The sequence below is a fragment of the Tamandua tetradactyla genome, chromosome 5 (assembly GCF_023851605.1).
Source record: "Tamandua tetradactyla isolate mTamTet1 chromosome 5, mTamTet1.pri, whole genome shotgun sequence".
Classification (NCBI taxonomy): domain Eukaryota; kingdom Metazoa; phylum Chordata; class Mammalia; order Pilosa; family Myrmecophagidae; genus Tamandua; species Tamandua tetradactyla.
Genome location: NC_135331.1, coordinates 101,105,533 through 101,123,406, shown reverse-complemented (window position 1 = coordinate 101,123,406; position 17,874 = coordinate 101,105,533). Strand labels below are relative to the sequence as shown.

Below are 17,874 nucleotides of genomic sequence, written 5' to 3'. Positions count from 1 at the left end.
TATGTAGTCAAGGAAAGGCTTGTTTCCATACTCGTATTTTTAAAACCAAAAGTTTTTTCAGTTAAAACTTAAAGGTCTTAGCCACAGTGGCTCAGCAGGCGGAGTCCTCGCCTGCCATGCCCAGGTTCAATTCCCAGTGCCTGTCCATGTAAAAAAACAAAACAAAAACCTAAAGGTTCTTTTGAAGCTTAGAGAAATGTAAAAGTGATAAAGTCATATGGCAAGAGCCTGTTTGACCAGGCTTTCCTGTCCAGGCTCCTCTCTGTTGGTCTTGCGACCAGAGTGAGTCCCTGTAATGAAAGCCCAGACCTGGAAACAAGGTTCATTGCTGTTTTGGTGAGGAGGCCATGAATAGCAGTAAAATTATCATCTCTGTGTTTTTCTAAGAGTTCAGTGCTTTTATAAAATTCCAGAGTGAATCAAAAGGTATCTTGAAAAATATTCTCTGTGGTTATTAGGCAGTTAGACTCCTTGATTAAGGTGCAGCTGGAGCTATTAGAGTTTTGTTTGTTGTTTTAGTAAATTTTTTTTAATCTTTTTTTATTAATTAAAAAAAATTAACAACAAACAAAACAATAAGACATCATTCCATTCTACATATATAATCAGTAATTCTTAATATCATCACATAGTTGCATATACATCATTTCTTAGAACATTTGCATCAATTTAGAAAAAGAAATAAAAAGACAACAGAAAAAGAAATAAAACGATACTAGAGAAAAAAAAGTTATACATACCATACCCCTTACCCCTCGCTTTCATTTAGTTTTAGTAAATTTTATCTTAAAATATAACATGCATACAGAAAAGGATCCATATTACATATGTAAAAGAATTTTCACAAAGTGGACACATCCATGTAAGCAGCATCCAGACCAAGAAACAACATTACCCAACACTTCTTCCAGTCAAGAGTAACCTGCCCCTCAAGAGTAACTGCTGTTCTGACTTTTAACATCTTATATTCATTTTCCCTGGTTTTTTGAGCCTTATATAAATGCATCAGAAATATGTGCTCTTTGGTATCTGGCTTCTTCTGCTCAATTTATGTTTGCGATATTCACCCATGTTATTGCATGTAATTTTTTGTTCATTCTCATTGTCATTGTGTTATTCATTGTGCAATGACACCATAACCTGGTTATGTATTATGTGTTGATGGACATTTGGGTAGTTTCCAGTGTTTCACTAGTAAAAATAATGCCGCTCTTAACATTCTTGTGAATGTCTGTTGATTATGCACCTTAGAGTAAAATTCCTGGGTATAAGGTATGCATTTTTTTGTTTCAGTTTTCATAAATAGAAACAGTTTTCTAAAGTAGTGGTAATAATTTACCTCCACACCAGTTGTGTATTGGACTTGAGAGTTTTAAATTATATTTTTCTTAAATAGATAGAAGTCTTCTTTCCTGAAAGATCTGGCAAGGTATTATTTATATGTCTTTAATTGAAATCTTTATGTATGTGAGACTTTGTTTAGCCACTCTTAGCTAGTGATGCTAAGAATATTTAAAAGAGGTGCAGATCACACAAAACTTAAAATTTTCATTACCTGATAGCTTTTTTCTTTGTGAAGAAATGCCTAATCCCTCTTAATGTGCAAGCACAGAGTTGTAACTTGCAAGTGTGGCAGACGAGGTGATATTTCAGGAGTCTTAATTACTATGAAGGGTTGTATATATCCATGCTTATAAGCACCTGATGTGGAGTCAGAGATATTGGAGCAGTATGAACTCTGAATCCTTCTGCCATTTATGAGTAGCAGTGTGGCCAACATGGTACCATCTTCTCTCCTTCAGTAAGAAAAGAAGAGGAGACTGTATAAAATATTAGATTCTGTTGCAGTATCAGGGACATCTGCCATATTGATGCCATATCTCAGGTTGCAATCACATATAATTCAAGAATAAAAATAGATGACTGGTGCTCTCCTTTTTTGAAATTAAAGTTTTATTGATTTCTTCTCAGGTAGAATTGATTTTATCAGAGATCATTTCATGGTATTAGACATCATCTCAAAAAAATCAAGAGAAACTTAATTCAGAAACTAAAAAGATAGTAAATTGCCATTTTGAAAAGTATGCAGAATATTGGAATATTTCCAGTTTTGGTGATTAGGAAGATATTGGATAAAATAGTACAGAAATTGTTCAAAAGCATAACTGAAATTGCAAGAAGGAAAAGGAAATCCATGAGTGCCAGGAACAAAATGGGAAAGTGAAAACCAGAGTGGGAAAGTGCATGAGGTGAACTAAGGCTGCTCTATGAGGTGTTGTCTTTCTTAGAAGTCTTATTATGGAGTCCAGAGAGGCCTTGGACCACCATAAAAGACAGGACTCTTGAAAAGTTATACCTCAGTAAAAAAATAGAACCGAAAAATACTACCAGCCAGAATAGATAACAGAAAAGTTTGTCTCAGTTGGATTTCCCAGCCAAAAGTCTAAGATCAAACTGGGCCTGCATCATCCAAGTTGAGTGTTAGAATTTTCCCTCCCTATCCATGTGGTCTGGGAAAGTAACTGAGAATTAATATTATAAAACCCTTTGAAGCTCTTCATAGAAGAAGTCTTCTAAAAATGACCTCATAAGCTAGTATTACATATACAATTGGTAAGAGCTAGCAGACATAAAAATACAGAATTTGCGTCCTGAGGCCCTGACAGAATAACAGGCTGAAGGTAAAATATAAAAGGAATAAAGAAAGATAAACTGGAGATGAAAACAGATTTTCTAGAACTTCTGAAAGACATGGAATTTGATATTAAAGAAAGAGTCCCATGCAGAATAAAGAAAAGTAAATTGGCACCTAGATCATCATAGTGATTCTGCAAAGCACCAAGAACAAAGAAAAGATATTGAAATTAGCCAGAGTGAAAAGAGGTCACCTAGAAAATAAAAGTAATTAGCCTTCTACTGCATTTCCCTATAACAGTATTAGAGGCCAGAGGAGTAATAATTTCAAAGCATTGAAGAAAAATAGCTGTCAATCTAGAATTCCATAACCACTTAAATTATTCAAGAGGTAGAGGTTGAAACATTTGCAATCAAATCACGAGAGACTGCACAATTCACCAACACTAGTTTGAAATACTACTGAAACATGTACTATATGAAGAAGAAAGTTGAAATTTAAAGGAAGAAGTGGGTTACAATAAACAGTGTGAACTACCAAAAAAGTTGATAAATGCATTTATTTGATTAAGTTATAAACAGTATAAAATAATACTGGGAACTAAAGAACTCAAAATTACATGCAAGTTGAAAAAGACTAATCAGAGTTAAAGCATTTTAAAAGTTCTTGCGTAGTTTGGAAGGAAGGCAAAAATATTGATTAACTTTAAATTTAGTTAGGAATGTTAATTCAGATGCAATTGCTAAAAGACTAAAAATAAAGTATCAGAATAGTCCAACAGGCTGATCACGATGGTGAAGTGAGATGTTTCTGGGCTACGTACCCCCACAGCAGCTTTGAACAACCAGCAAGAACTGGCAGAAACATCTTTCTAGAAATTCCAGAAAATTTTTAAAAGATTAATTAACAGGGTGTTCTGGTTTGCTAGCTGCCGGAATGCAACACACCAGAGATGGATTGGCTTTTAATAAAAGGGGATTTATTTTGTTGGTTCTTCAGAGGAAAGGCAGCTAACTTTCCACTGAGGTTCTTTCTTACGTGGAAAGCACAGGATGGTCTCTGCTGTTCTTCTCTCCAGGCCCCTGGGTTCCAACAACTTTCCCCAGGGTGGCTTCTTTCTGCATCTCCAAAGGCCTGGGCTGAGCTGCAAGTGCTGACTGAGATGAGGAATGCCGAGCTGCTTAGGCTGTGCAACATTGCGTTCTCTCATTTAAGCACCAGCCAATTATGTCAAACGTCACTCATTGCAGCAGACACACCTCCTAGCTGACTGCAGATGTAATTGGCAACAGATGACGTTCATGCGCCATTGGCTTATGTCCACAGCAACAAGACTAGGTATGCTCACCTGGCCAAGTTGACAACTGAATCTAACTAATACACAGGGCAAGTGTCAAATCAAGGAAAAGGCCACTTACAGACAGATATTATGGCACCCTGGCTGGCCCTTCCCCTACCCTTCACTGGCTCCATCCTATTCCCAATGCAGATCCCTGATTCCAGTTCCATAGGGAGTAGAGTTATCCTTATACACATACTGAGAGCATGTGTGTATGACCCAATTTGTCTGGTGGTGGTCTGGGAGAGTCAGTGTCCAAGAATTTGCCTGGCACATAGAAGATGGGTCACCAAGCTCTCCTACTGATTGCTGTGGGTAAGCAGTCAAGTAGTGCTCCCTGAGCCAAGGGATTGCTGATAGTAGGCCATACAGTGAGTGCAGAGTCAAGAATTGTAAGGAAACTTTACTTAGAAAGCGAACATTTGTATTCATTTAAACAGGAATTCCTAGGGCCACATGCCTGTGCTTAAGATAAGAGGCATACCTACAGAGGACCAGGGAGACCCCTAGGCTTTGGCCTGGAGCTATTTTTCAAGCCCATTGTATGGATTAGCCCTGAAGGAGAGCACTCAAGGGTTCAATCTGCAAAGACTGGGAAAGGTGTTTTCGTCCCCCTCCCCTCCCCTTTTTTTGTTAGCTCCTGGCATTCAAAGAAAGAGTTCTGTCTTAACACTAGCTAAATAGAAGCTTAAGGAGAAGATGCCTTAAGAGCCTAAAGATAACACACTAATGGATCAAGACAACAAAAGATTACAATATATACAAAGAAACAGGAAATGATAGCCAGGGCAAAGGAAAAAATTAAAGCATTAGAAACCATCAATGAAAAGGATCAGATCTGGAACGAAGACTTTTTTAAAAGTTCCTAAATACGTTCAAAGAGCTAAAAGAAAATATAAAGAGCTGAAAGAAATCAGGAAAATTATAGATAAACTGAAAGAAAAAATCAGTAGAGAGATAGAAATTATGAAAAGGAGCCAAATGGCTGAATACTACCGTAGCAGAAATTTAAAATTCTCTAGAGAGGTTCAGCAGGTTGGACCTGGCAGAAGAATCATTGAACTTGAAGATAAGACAATTGAAATTATCCAGTATGAGTTGCAGAAAGAGAATGAAGAAAAGTGAACAAAGCCCAAGTGTACCAATATTCACATTGTAGGTGCCCCAAAAAGAGAAAGAGGGAAAGGGGCATGGAGAATATTCAAAGAAATAATGGCTGAAAACTTCCCAAATTTAACTAAAGATATGAAAATACACATCCAAGATGCTCAATGAACTCCAAACAGGATAAACCCAAAAAAGACCCACACCTGCCATGTTACAATCAAACTTGTCAAATGCTAGAGATAGAGAATTCTGAAAGCCACAAGAGAGAAGTTACCTCATATACAAGGGAACCTCAATAAGATTAAGAACTGGTTTCTCATCAGAAACTGTGGAGACAAGAAGGCAGTGGGAAGACATATTTAAAGTGCTGAAAGCAAAAAATTGCCAATCAAAAATTCTGTATCCAGAAAAACTGTCTTTCAGAAATGAGGGAGGGAACCGACAAAACAGTACAATCAGGATGGTGACCCTAAGAAACCAAAGGGCAAGGTGTCTGCTTATGCCTTCTTCGTGCAGATGTGCAGAGAGGAACATAAAAGAAAACCCCAATCCCTCTCAGTATTGTGGAATTTTCCAAGAAGTACTCTGAGAGATAGAAGACAGTGTCCGGGAAGGAGAAATCTAAATTTGATGAAATGGCGAACATGGACAAAGTACAATCAGGAAATGAAGGATTATGGACCAGTTCAGAGAGGTAAGAAGAAGAAAGATCCTAATGCTCCAAAAGTGTCACCATCTGGGTTCTTCCTCTTCTGTTCAAATTCCTCCCCAAGATCAAATCCACAAATCCTGGCATCTCTATTGGAAATGTGTCTGAAAAGCTGGCTGAGATGTGGAACAACCTGAGTGACAATGAAAAGCAGCCTTACCACAATAAGGCGGCAAAGTTGAAGGAAAAGTACAAGAAGGATGTCGCTGATTATAAGTCTAAAGGGAAGTTTGATGTACAAAAGGTCCCACTAAAGTTGCCTGGAAAAAGGTGGAAGAGGAAGATGAAGAGGAGGAGGAGGAATAAAAAACTGCTGCCCTGTCAAAAAAAAGGGGAGGAATTAAGGTATTCCCAGATAAACAAAAGCTGAGGGACTTCATCACCACTAGACCAGCACTACAAGAAATGCTAGAGAGTCCTACTGATTGAAAGAAGAGGACACTAGACAAGTGACTGAGGCTATAAGATGTCTTGTAAAGATAATGGCATGGGTAAATATAAATACTAGTACTATTGTATTTTTATTTGTAATTCCACTTTTTACTTCCTACAGGATCTAAAAAGCAAATGTATAAGTTATATAATTTGTGGCCAGAACTACATGAATGGATGGGGGTGGGGGAGCAGGATATAGAAACATAGTTTATGTATGCTATTGAAGTTGTTAAGTTGATAGCAAGCAAATGAGATTGTTACAGATTTCGGATGTTAAATTTAAGCCCCATGTAGCCACAAAGAAAATATCAGAATATGCAAATTCATGAACACAGAAACTAGAGTACAGGTAGGCGGGGGTGGGGAGCACAGGCAGTGGGAAGTTGATGCAGGAGTGAACGTAGGGTTTCTATTTGGGGTGAAGAGAAGGTTGTAGTAATGGATTGTAGTCAAGGGACTGAGCATTGTGAATGTGGTTAACCCCACTGGATGGTGTGCTTGAGAGGGATTGGGATGGGAAAATTTGGGGTGTATATATGTTACCACAGTTAAAAAGGAAAAGGTAGGGAGGGAGAAACATTAAAGAGGTAGTTATAGTTGAGTGCAGTACATGATGCTGGATGAGATTTGGAGATGGAGGAAGGGGTCTCAGGGACATTGGAACATGGGAAAAAGTTTCAGTGTAGAGTGTGGGCTTTGTATCAGTGTTAGATTTCTTGAACTTGATAACTGCACTTAAAATGATTACATAGGACAGATGCCACCGCTCTCAGTCATGGTCAACCCTACTGCATTCTTCGACATCGCTGTCAGTACTGTGCCTTTGGACCATGTCCCTTTGAGCTGTTTGCAGGCAAAGTTCCAAAGACAGCAGAAATTTTTCATATTCTGAGCACGGAGGAGGAAGGATTTGGTTATAAGGGTCCCTGCTTTCACAAAATTATTCCTGGGTTTATGAGCCAGGGTGGTGACTTCAAATGCCATAACAGCACTAGTGGCAAATCCGTCTACAGGGAGAAGTTTGATAATGAGAACTTCATCCTGAAGCATACAGGTTTTGGCATCTTGTCCATGGCCAATGCTGGACCCAACACAAACGGTTCTTGTTTTTCATCTGTACTGCTAAAACTGAGTGGTTGGATGGCAAGCACGTGGTCTTTGGCAAGGTGAAAGAGGGCATGAACATTGTGGAAGCCATGGAGCACTTTGAGTCGAGGAATCGCAAGACCAGCAAGAAGATCACCAGTGCTGACTGTGGACAGATCTAATAAATTTGATTTGTGTTTTGTCTTAATCACCAGACCATTCCTTCTATAGCTTTGGAGAGTGTTCCACCTTCTCTTGTCTGCCTCAGTATCCTATCATTGTGCCCTCGCTGCGGTTCTTTGGGGTCTATATTATCCTCCCCTTCCAAGTCTAGCTGGATTGCAGAATTAAGTATATGATTATGAAATAAAACTTACCAACAACAAGAAGAAAGTGATTATGTGGGTGGGCATCCTTGTTCATAGGAAATGTGCATGAAAGTATTTTGTATTTGAAGGGAGATATGATGTGTGCAGCTTGCTCTCAAATATTCAGAAAATAGATAAAGAGATAGAAAGTAAGGTGGCAAGGTGCTGGGACTGGTGGATCTTGGTTTGGGGTTGGGAGTGCTGTGTTAGAGTTCTATATGGATTTGTATTGTTTTTACAACTGTAAGTTGGAGGGGAAGAAAATCATGAGATACCATTTCACACCAACTAGGATGGCTATAATCAAACATACGGAAAATAATGAGTGTTGGTGATGGATGATGTGGAGAAATTGGAACCTTCATACATGCTGGTGGGAAGGTAAAATAACCTGACTGTGGGAAACAGTTTGGTGGTTCTCAAAAAGTTAAGCAGAATTACCATATGATCCAATAGTTCCACTCCTAGGTATATACCCAAAAGAATTGAAAACAGGTATTCAAATACTGTTTACACTAGTGTTCAGCACAACACTGTTCACAGTAGTTAAAAGGGTGATACAAAAGCCCAAATGTCCATCAACTGGTGAATGGTTAAGCAAAATGCAGTATATACATACAATGGAATTTTATACAACCATAGCAAGGAATGAAGTAGTGATTCATGCTGCAACACGGATGAACCTCAAAATCATTATGCTAAATGTTCCAAGAAATGATCATGATGATGAATATGCAACTATGTGATGATATTGTGAATTATTCATTATATATGTAGAACAGAACGATCAAAAATTACAAATGTTTGCATTTGTTTGGTGTTTTTTTGGTATTTAAAAAAATTTTTTTTAATTGAAAAAAACATTATGCCAAGTGAAAGAAACTAGTCAAAAAAGACTGCATACTGTATGATTTCATTCATTTGAAAGTCCAGAATAGGGAAATCTATATAGAGAGAAAGTAGATTAATGGTTGTTTAGGACTAGTGGAGATAAGGGAATTGAAGGATGTCTGTTAATGGGTACAGGGTTTCTTTTTGGGGTGATCAAAATGTTCTAAAATTGGAGGGTACATGGGCAGTTCATAGTGGTAGAATTCTCACCTGCCATGTGGGAGACCTGGGTTCAATTCCTCATCCACGCAATCCAGGAAAAAAAAAGAAAATGTTCTGAAGTTGATTGTTTGGTGATGGTTGTGCAATATTGAATGTACTTAAAAACTATTGAATTGTTCACTTTAAATGGATGAATTGTATGGTGAATTATATCTCAATAAAGCTGTTAACAAAATAAAAAATGAAATAGAAACCTAAAGAGATTTGAACTGTTATGTTAGGCCAGTAGTTAATCAAAAAAAACTTCAGACCTAGATGATTTTACATGAGTTCCACCAAACCTTCTCATCTTCTACACAAATTGCTCCAGAAATTAGAAGAAGGGAGTGCTTGACAACTAATTTTATGAGGCTAATTTATTTTTAAATCAAACCAAACATTCACAGTACCAAAGAAGAAATGTATAGGCCTAATCACTTTTTATTTTTTTAAGTTTTATTCACACACCATACAATACATCCAAAGTGTACAATCAGTGGTTCTCTGTATGATCAGAATTGTGTATTCATGACCACAATCAATTTGAGAGCATTTTCATTGCTCCAAAAGAAAAATCCCATAACCATTATTCCCTACTATTATTGACACTTACTGTTGGAATGGTACCTTTGTAACAATTGATGAAAGAATATTACCATATTACTGTTAACTACAGTCCATAGTCTGCATTGGTTGTATTTTTTCCCATATACTACCCTATTATTAACATCTTGTAATAGTGACATACATTTTTCTAGTTCATGAAAGAGCATTCTTATATTTGTACTATTAACCTCAGTCATCATCCACAGCAGGATTCAGTATGTTATATAGTCCCATGTTTTATCCTGTAGCTTTCCTTAATATCATCAAATATCCAAATGGTTTTTCTCCCAAATTTTTGTTGTTGTTTGAGTCAGGATCCAAACAAGTATTTGACTGGGATGTCTCTTAAAGTTTCTTTTATTTTATAGGTTCTCCTGCCCTTCTTCCTTTTCAATTTATTTGTTGAAGAAACTGGGTTTGTACTTGTAGTTTCCCCAGCTTGTATTTTTAAAATTTCATTTCTGTTGTACTGTTTAACTTACTTTCCTAAATATTATAAATAATTAGGTCTAGAGTACCTAATTATTTAGTTTGACAAACTAATTATTTAGTTTGACAAACTGCCTGAGGGCCAAATCCAGGCCTCCACCTATTTTATAAATGGTTTTCTTGGAACACAGCCCTTCTTATTTACATATGGTCTGTGGCTTCTTTCATGGTGCAGCAGTAGAGTTGAGTAGTTGGGACAGAGACCCTATGACTGACAAAGCCTAAAATATCACTATCTAACCCTTTTCAGAAAAAGTTTGTTGATCCCTGTTCTAGAAAATTGATACCAATTCAACTTTTTAGCAGAAATGCCACCTAGGTGGTAATGGATTCAGTAATAGTGGAAGAGTCTTATATATATATATATGGATGACTTCCAGGTCAGTGTGACAGATATATGACCGGTAAGACAGGTTAGTGAGAGAGATAAATTATTCTTTGCATGGAGTAGGGACAATTGGTTATGTACAGAAAAAATAAAATTGGATCCATATCTGTCACCATACACAAAAATAAATTTCAGGTGGATTCAAAACAAAAATAAGAGCTATAGCTCCTGGACCATGTTTATGATGTCAGGGTATGATTTCTTAAAAAAGGACAAATTTGTTAAATTTGATTATATTAAATATAAAGTCTAATGTAGAATGTTAATAATAGGGAAAACTGTGTGTGTGAGAAGTATATGGGAACTCTTGTACTTTTGCATGATGCTTCTGTTAACCTATAAGTATTCTAATAAAAATTTTTTATGAAAAAAAGTAAAGCCTATTACAAATGACAATTAATAAGCAAGTCAGGCCACAGATTAGGATATTTTAATCTCATGAGTTCCAAAGGAACTGTATCCAGCAATTTTACCTCTTGTCTACTGTAGAGAAATTCACACATATACACAAGGACACCTGTGCAAAAAGTGTGTTGCTGTGTTGTGTGAGCAAAAGGGTGGAGACAAACTTATTAACCCTAAGTAGGGAGATGGGGAAATAAACTGGATTTAACTTACTAAGTAGTATTCTAAAAGGTGGTTTAAATGAGTATACTAGCCAGTGTACCTGGATATAATTAACTTTAAAATGTTGTTTTTTAAGATTTGTTCAGGTTCTTTCTTAAAAATTTGCCTTGCTAGTATTGTAATCTGTAATTTTCTGCATGGTTGCTTTGTAATGTAAAAAGCAAAATAGGTAGTCCTGCTCTCTAATAGCTGTAGAATGTCAGTGGTGCCATGACTGTGGGTAGAAGGGAGTACTATGGACAGCCAGTAGACCAGGTCCATAGTTATTGCTCCCCCATCACCCAAGTCCAGTAACTGCTCAGTTAAGTCCTTATGGTGGGGAACAGACATACATGTTGTGAATTGTGTGTTCCTTGGACAGCTTAACCAACTTAGACCAAGCATTGCAAGGTCCATGCTCTTGAAGCATGTCTAGAGGCAGACATCTGTAAAAAGGGGTTTATGCCTTCCCCACTCTGTCCCTGCTTACAAATCCACAATGCCTCTGACATTTCATCCTATATCACTGGTTGTCAGGAAATACTCAAGAGAGCTAACATGAACTCATATTTAAAAGAATTTTGCTTTCTAGCTTTAGGCTGTGATAATGGTCCTGCTATCTCAGAATTTCTGTCTTTGGTTGATTGCTTTTAGATGTGGTATACCATACTTATTAGCTTCAAGTCTGTTTCCTTTTCCAGGGAAACATTCAAATGTTGATGCCTTCTTTCCTGTCCCTGCTAGTAGGAGCATAAGCAGGGAACTTTATGTGGTAGTGCAGTACTAGAGTCTGGTTCACTGAATTATAAGGTCAAACTCACTCTTCTTCCTCAATGGACTAGAAAAAGTTGACATAGGAACCTTCTTTCTTTCAGAACCCACAATACTTTATATGCACCAGAAATGCTATCCAAAATGGCAGAGCCTTTTACTAAGGCTCTGGATATGCTTGAAGTGGAAAAATCTGCTATATTAGGTAAGAAATATAACCTTTCTTTTCTTAAGTTCACCTTATCTCTAACAGCCTCCTTGAGCAGCTTCACTGTAAATTGTCTTCTCCTCCTAACCTAGCATTACCTTCACTACCTACAAAGACATGCACAAGTGTAGTTCTTACGCATTTAATTCATTATCTTACGCCACAGAGAAGGTCTTGAGAGGCAGTTTTCTTTTTTTTTTTCCCTTCTTAACCACTCCTTCAGTTTAACTACCAGTTAGTGATGGGTACTACAGCCCTTAGATTGTCAGTAAACCATGGCTTTTTTTACCTGAAGGATATTAGAATACTTTCTTGCCTTTCATATAAAAAGAGGTATTAAAACAATAAAGCTTAAATAGCTTTAATCAATAAAATATATATTTTCAAAAATTTTAAAGGAATAGATTCCAAACCATGTTTTCCTTTTGTTACCCTTGATTTTAGAATGTTGTTTTTGGGATTTTCCCCACTAACAAATGTACAAAAACTGTGCAGTCACAATTGTGATATATGCTATGAAGGAAAACGGCAGGGCTCTGTGAGAATGAGTTTATTAGGAGACCTAAAGTCTTGGAGGAAAGCTGAAAGGTAGCCTCCCAATGAATATTTGAAAGAGAAGTAGAAGCTAACAAGGTTAGGGACAAGAGAAGATGCTGGGCATAGTTGGCAGGCAGAATGGCAGGAACAAGACAAGCAGGAAAGAATTTGATATGTCCAGGGGCTAAAGAAGGGTAGCTCATGTGGCTGGAACACAGAGAACAAGTGGGAAATATAGTTAGAAGTTTGAGCTAGAGACCTCTCAAGTTGTCTAAACCTCATGCCCATCTCTGAAGCTTCAGGCTGGCTTACCATTACAGCTCTTTGTTCCCAGCCATAACCTCTATCTGGCCCAGCTATCAAGCAATCCAGTGAGCATTCCTCAGCTGTTAAATTAACCAAAGAAAGGGTGTTTGTTTACCTGTCCAAAGTTCATTTCTGTCTGTTTTGGCCTAGATAGTCAGGGCCTTTTCCTCTAGCTCCACTAAACATAAGGTCCATGTTGCAGAAACCAGTAAGAATAGAACTTCCAAGGGATATCTTGTCATTAATATAAAAAGTAGGTATTGCTTCACCACCCACCCCATTCAGTTATTCACATTAAGCCAGTAAATATATAACCACCCAGAACATTATAGACTTGACAAACAATTCTTTCTGACAGCTTCTGATTATGAGCAAGACTTGAAATAGAAAACTGCCTCAGATTAGAAGTATAAGTCTTCTAAGGCAGTTGTTTTCATACTGTGCTAAGGAGCTTACAGTTTGATCTATTATACAGCTTGGGCTTTTGTATAAGATTCTATTTGAAAAAGAGTATCCACAACTGAAAAAATGGGACATCCCAATGCTTAATGGAGAGCTCTTGTGAGCTATCACTGTGTTTTGGTAAAAGTCCCGTGTGGAGAAACCCAGGAGTTGCTGCATTCAGTTCCAGTTTAAAGTCCTAGGTACTTTAATAGCTTTCACCTTTCCCTACCAAGAGTGCAGCAACTTTGGGAAAGCTGCTGTAGCCTCCTATAGAAGAGTTGGCTAGCTGATTTGCATTTATATCAGCTCCCCAAAACCACACCTTCATGCTACAGTGTGTTGGCAAGTTGAGATTCCTGGCACGGAGCAGCATGTTCTTGACCCATCTCTCTCTGTAGGATTACCTCAGCCTCTCTTGGAGCTCAATGACTCTCCTGTCTACAAAACAGTCTTGGAAAGAATGCAGCGTTTCTTCTGCAACCTCTATGAAAACTGGTAAGGAACCAATACTGCCTCTCCATATTCTTTTCCTAGACATGCATTGTATAGGAATGGCCAAGGGTTGGACATTTCATTTAGAATTCTAATGTACAGGTAGCATGAGGCAAGGATTTGATGGGAAATTAATGATTCTAGCATCAAATGAAAATGAACAGGCTGCTTTCCTGCATTTGCTTTTTTATAATTGTCATATAAGCCTCACGGTTCTCCCTTGTCATGCCAGTGCGTAAAATGATGAGATGTTAGTCAAAGATGCAAGTGGTAGGGATGCATTTGCTCAGTCCCTTACTACTCACTGCCTAACTCCCATGCAACACTGGGAGGCAGCCAGGTGGGCTTTTGTACTTGGGGCCAGGTTGTGGGATGAGGTGCTCAGTTGGCCCTTATACACACTACAGTCAGAACTTTGGCCATCCCAACCCAGTGTTGCAATCCGCCAAACCAGCCAAAAAGCCAGCATTGTAAATGTACATTACACAGTATTGAAGGTTTCTGCTGATCTTGGGTATCAACATCTGTCTTTTTAAGAAGTTTCCTTTAAAGTAGAAGGGAAAAAGATATTTTGTTTTCATTTTTGGTAAAAGATTTAGTCCGCATCTTCAAAACACATCCGTTAGGCAAAAGCCCTCTTCTGTTTCTCTGAAGAAAGTTGCTTTTGTGGCCAAGAAGTCTCACTGTAGATTAGAAATGAAATGTCCTAGTCAGTTAGGACTGGCAGTAACAGATATTAGACTTGTCATTGCCAATGATTTTTCCTTACAGTTTTAATATCCTAGGGAAGACGGGCCCTTCCATGCAGCAAGACTTCTACACTGTGGAGGACCTTGCTACCCAGCTCCTCAGCTCAGCCTTCGTCAACTTGAACAATATTCCTGATTACCGACTCAGACCCATGCTTCATATCCTTTCGAAAGTCCCTAGATACACCAAAAGGCCAGAAGATTGGAGGCAGGAACGTTCACAGGAACCAGAGGCAGGCAGAGCTATGTGAAAGAGGTGGAATTATTTTTATAAATGTACAATAGCCTCATTAAAGGATATAAACATGGAAATATTTCAGAAAATCATGAAGGCAATCCAGGGGTTCCTAAAAGCTCTATTATAAGCTTTTTCTTAGGAATAAATCTTTTATCATCTCACTTCTTGGAAATATGAAAGATGAAGCTTTTATTCCTTTTCTCTGTTTACTCGTGCTTCTCTTTGAAGAAGCACTTTCATACTTTATTTTCATTCAGAACCATTTTTTGTTGTTTTTGTGAGAATCTCTTTCTTCCCAGAAGTTATAAGGGGGGGAATGGTGAGGGAGAATTTCTTACAAGGGCGACCTCCTCTTATTTTCTCCCTACTTCTGGGCAACCCAGTGTGGCCTGGTAGAAAGGACAGTTAAACCAGAAGTATAAAGGCATCAAGTTTCCATGAAGCTTATGATTTTAGGAAAAGAGTTTGGGAGGTTTTTGCCTATTAACATGGGATGTTTTTGGCATTTTGGAAGTCCTTTGGGGGTTGAATCCACCCAAGGGTCAGAAGTTTCAACCTTCTCAGATGGGGGGGGCATGTGCTTATGTGCTAAAAAGTTCCTTAACTGTGGCATGGGTTTTTGTGAAGCCTCTGGTGCTCTTCTGTCCCCCAGAGCACTATGAAGCCCTGGTGTCTCCCATCCTTGGACCTCTCTTCACCTACCTCCACATGGTAAGAGATTGGTCAAAAAAAAGATGGTAAAGATTGGCAGGTAGCCCCCTGTGAGCCTGTGAGTCTGAAAGCACTATACACCTGGCCCTGCCCAGGGTGGCTGCACAGAACTCCTAGTCCCAGCAGACTGTCCTTGCACAATGGGTGCAAAAGCACCCAAAGAATTAAACTGATTCAGTTGTCTATAACACACCTTCAGACTTAATCAGATTCGGCTCCTAACCTCCTGTTAACTGAGGAAAGCTGATCAGGGCAGTGCTTCCCCTGGGTCTTCTTCCCTGATTCTGAAATTAGGTAGAGGGACTGGCTAGGTTGAGAACAGAAGTATCCAGAGAGACCCAGGAATTCTAAAATGTTAATCCTTCCCAAGCAAAGAGGTATTTGATATGCTGCTCTCATCACAGGTGTGGGAGAGGAAACAGAAGCTGTATTGTTTTCTTTTTTACTCTTGTGAGGTCTATCTTAAGCTGTTAATGATACCTGGAATCAGTGGCTAAACCTTGGCTAATTTTAATCATCAAGAGGACCTTAGATATTACCTATTCCAACCCTCTTCTCAATTCTAGCACTTATTTCCTTGTTTTCCTAGAGGCTTTCCCAGAAATGGCAAGTCATTAACCAGAGGAACCTGCTGTGGTAAGGAATCATCCTTTATTTTCAGGGTGGGTGGAGATGAGGGGATGGTGGGCAGAAATTCTGCTGCCCCAGAGCTAGAACAGCAGTGGGTCGTATTTATTCTCAGCCTAGACACTAGATGTCTTGTCTGGATAGGCTATGAATAGGTAGACCCTGAGATCAAGTCTTCATAGGTAGGTGGGGGTGTTGACCAGACTTCTCCCTGCCTTGGAAGGATGCTGAGATGTCCTTCTCCACTTAGGATTTTGATCTAGTCCCCTGTATCAAACTGGACATAGTCACAAGGTAATATTGTTCCTCAGTGGATCATTGCTGTCCATTCCCAATATCTGCATAGAAAGCAGACCAGAAGGAAGTAAGCCGCAAAACGTCTGGATATAGTCACTGCTTTCTTTGCCCTTCCCTTTCCACACTCCCATGAAACTTGGCCCCCTTTTTTTCTACAGTGGAGAAGACGAGACTGCAGATGAAAACCCAGAGTCTCAAGAGATGCTGGAGGAGCATCTGGTGAGGATGTTAACTCGAGAAGTCATGGATCTGATCAGTAAGTGGCACATGGGAACTAGTAGCAAGGGAGAAGAATTTTCCTAGAGAAAAAGCTGGTCACTCAGCCATACCCACAAAGGTTAGATTGATGCGAAGTTTCATGTTTGCCGCAGTACTGGCAGATTGATGAGGATTCATCAATCTTAATTTTGACCTAGGAACATTTTATGAATTATGAACTGAATTCTATTTGTTACTACTAAAGCCCACAATAAGAAGAGATGGTCTAAAATAGCAGGAGGAATTTGGATTAATGTTAGATACAATTTACTGGCTTTCTCAAAATAGGGAAAATTTCAAATTCTTGGATATCGAAGTTCATTTTCTTTGATTTTTTTCTGGAAATGTTGAAGAAAGTGGTATTTGGTCATTTCTTTTATTTGGAATCCAGAGTAGACTAGGGATGTATCAGGCATTCTCTCCTCATCACTTACTCTCAGAGAATTCTGTGAATTCTCCCCAACTAATTGAATTTAAAGGTAGACCAGAACAGACTCTGGTCAAGGCCATCATAATGCCTCTGTATCTATTACTGAAGCTGACTATATACCAGGACAGTAACCTCCCCTTCCCCTTTCCTTACCTGCCCACAACAATATGGGATCAGTAGGCCTGGGGACGCTATTGTCTGATGGTAGCCCATAATCCCTCCCTTCGCCCAATAACCCCACTTTCTTGCTTTAGCGGTTTGCTGTGTTTCAAAGAAAGGTGCTGACCACAGTACTGTTCCTCCAGCAGATGGAGAAGGTAAGTGAGCTTATTGCCTGGCCCTCATAGGTCTACTCTATAATTTTCTTCTATAACCAGGTCAATTTCTGTAGAAATTATTTCCATAGTAGACGGAGGAAGATGAGCTGTCATACATCTAGCTATTGTATATGCTATGTTCTTCCAGCATACTCCCTCCTCAAGTCTTTGCACTTGCTGTTTCCTCTACCTAGAATGACTTCCTCCCAGCTATATGCATGGCCTATTCCTTTGCTAACTAAGGTCACCTCCTCCAGAATATATTCCATGACCATTTTATCAAAAATAACAATCCCAGTCACTCTGTATTCTTCTTTGCTTTTTCTTCATAGCATTTATCACTGCCTGACACTATGTTTTTATTTATGTATTATCTTTCTCCCTGACTAGAATATAAATTCTCATAAGGAAAGTGACTTCATCCTATTCCCACTATATCCTTAGTAACTAAGTCAGTGCTTGTCATAGTGGGTACTCACAGTATTTGTTCAGTAAACAGGTCCTCAGCAATTTGCAACTTTTTAAGCATGTCTCCTGCAGATCCCTTGCTTCCTACTGCTCTTTCCTAAATGTACAGCTAGATGCATCTCTAGATCTTCCATGGGCAGGGCCTTCTACACCCTTTCATA

The 17,874-nt window shown here is 38.6% G+C and overlaps 1 protein-coding gene and 2 pseudogenes across 2 annotated transcripts in view; all 3 read left to right on the top strand.

Annotated features, from left to right (window-relative positions):
* XPO5 (exportin 5) overlaps window positions 1-17,874 on the top strand; it is a 79,071-nt gene that overhangs the window by 55,000 nt on the left and 6,197 nt on the right. For both annotated transcript variants that reach the window (XM_077161881.1, XM_077161880.1), the window contains 7 exons: window positions 11,736-11,836; window positions 13,525-13,621; window positions 14,390-14,526; window positions 15,219-15,316; window positions 15,906-15,952; window positions 16,399-16,496; window positions 17,183-17,245. In XM_077161881.1, coding sequence (XP_077017996.1) covers window positions 11,736-11,836; window positions 13,525-13,621; window positions 14,390-14,526; window positions 15,219-15,316; window positions 15,906-15,952; window positions 16,399-16,496; window positions 17,183-17,245 — 641 coding nt within the window. The remainder of the gene's footprint in view (window positions 1-11,735; window positions 11,837-13,524; window positions 13,622-14,389; window positions 14,527-15,218; window positions 15,317-15,905; window positions 15,953-16,398; window positions 16,497-17,182; window positions 17,246-17,874) is intronic.
* LOC143682239 (high mobility group protein B3 pseudogene) lies at window positions 4,256-6,096 on the top strand (annotated as a pseudogene).
* Window positions 6,983-11,710, top strand: LOC143684699 (peptidyl-prolyl cis-trans isomerase A pseudogene; annotated as a pseudogene).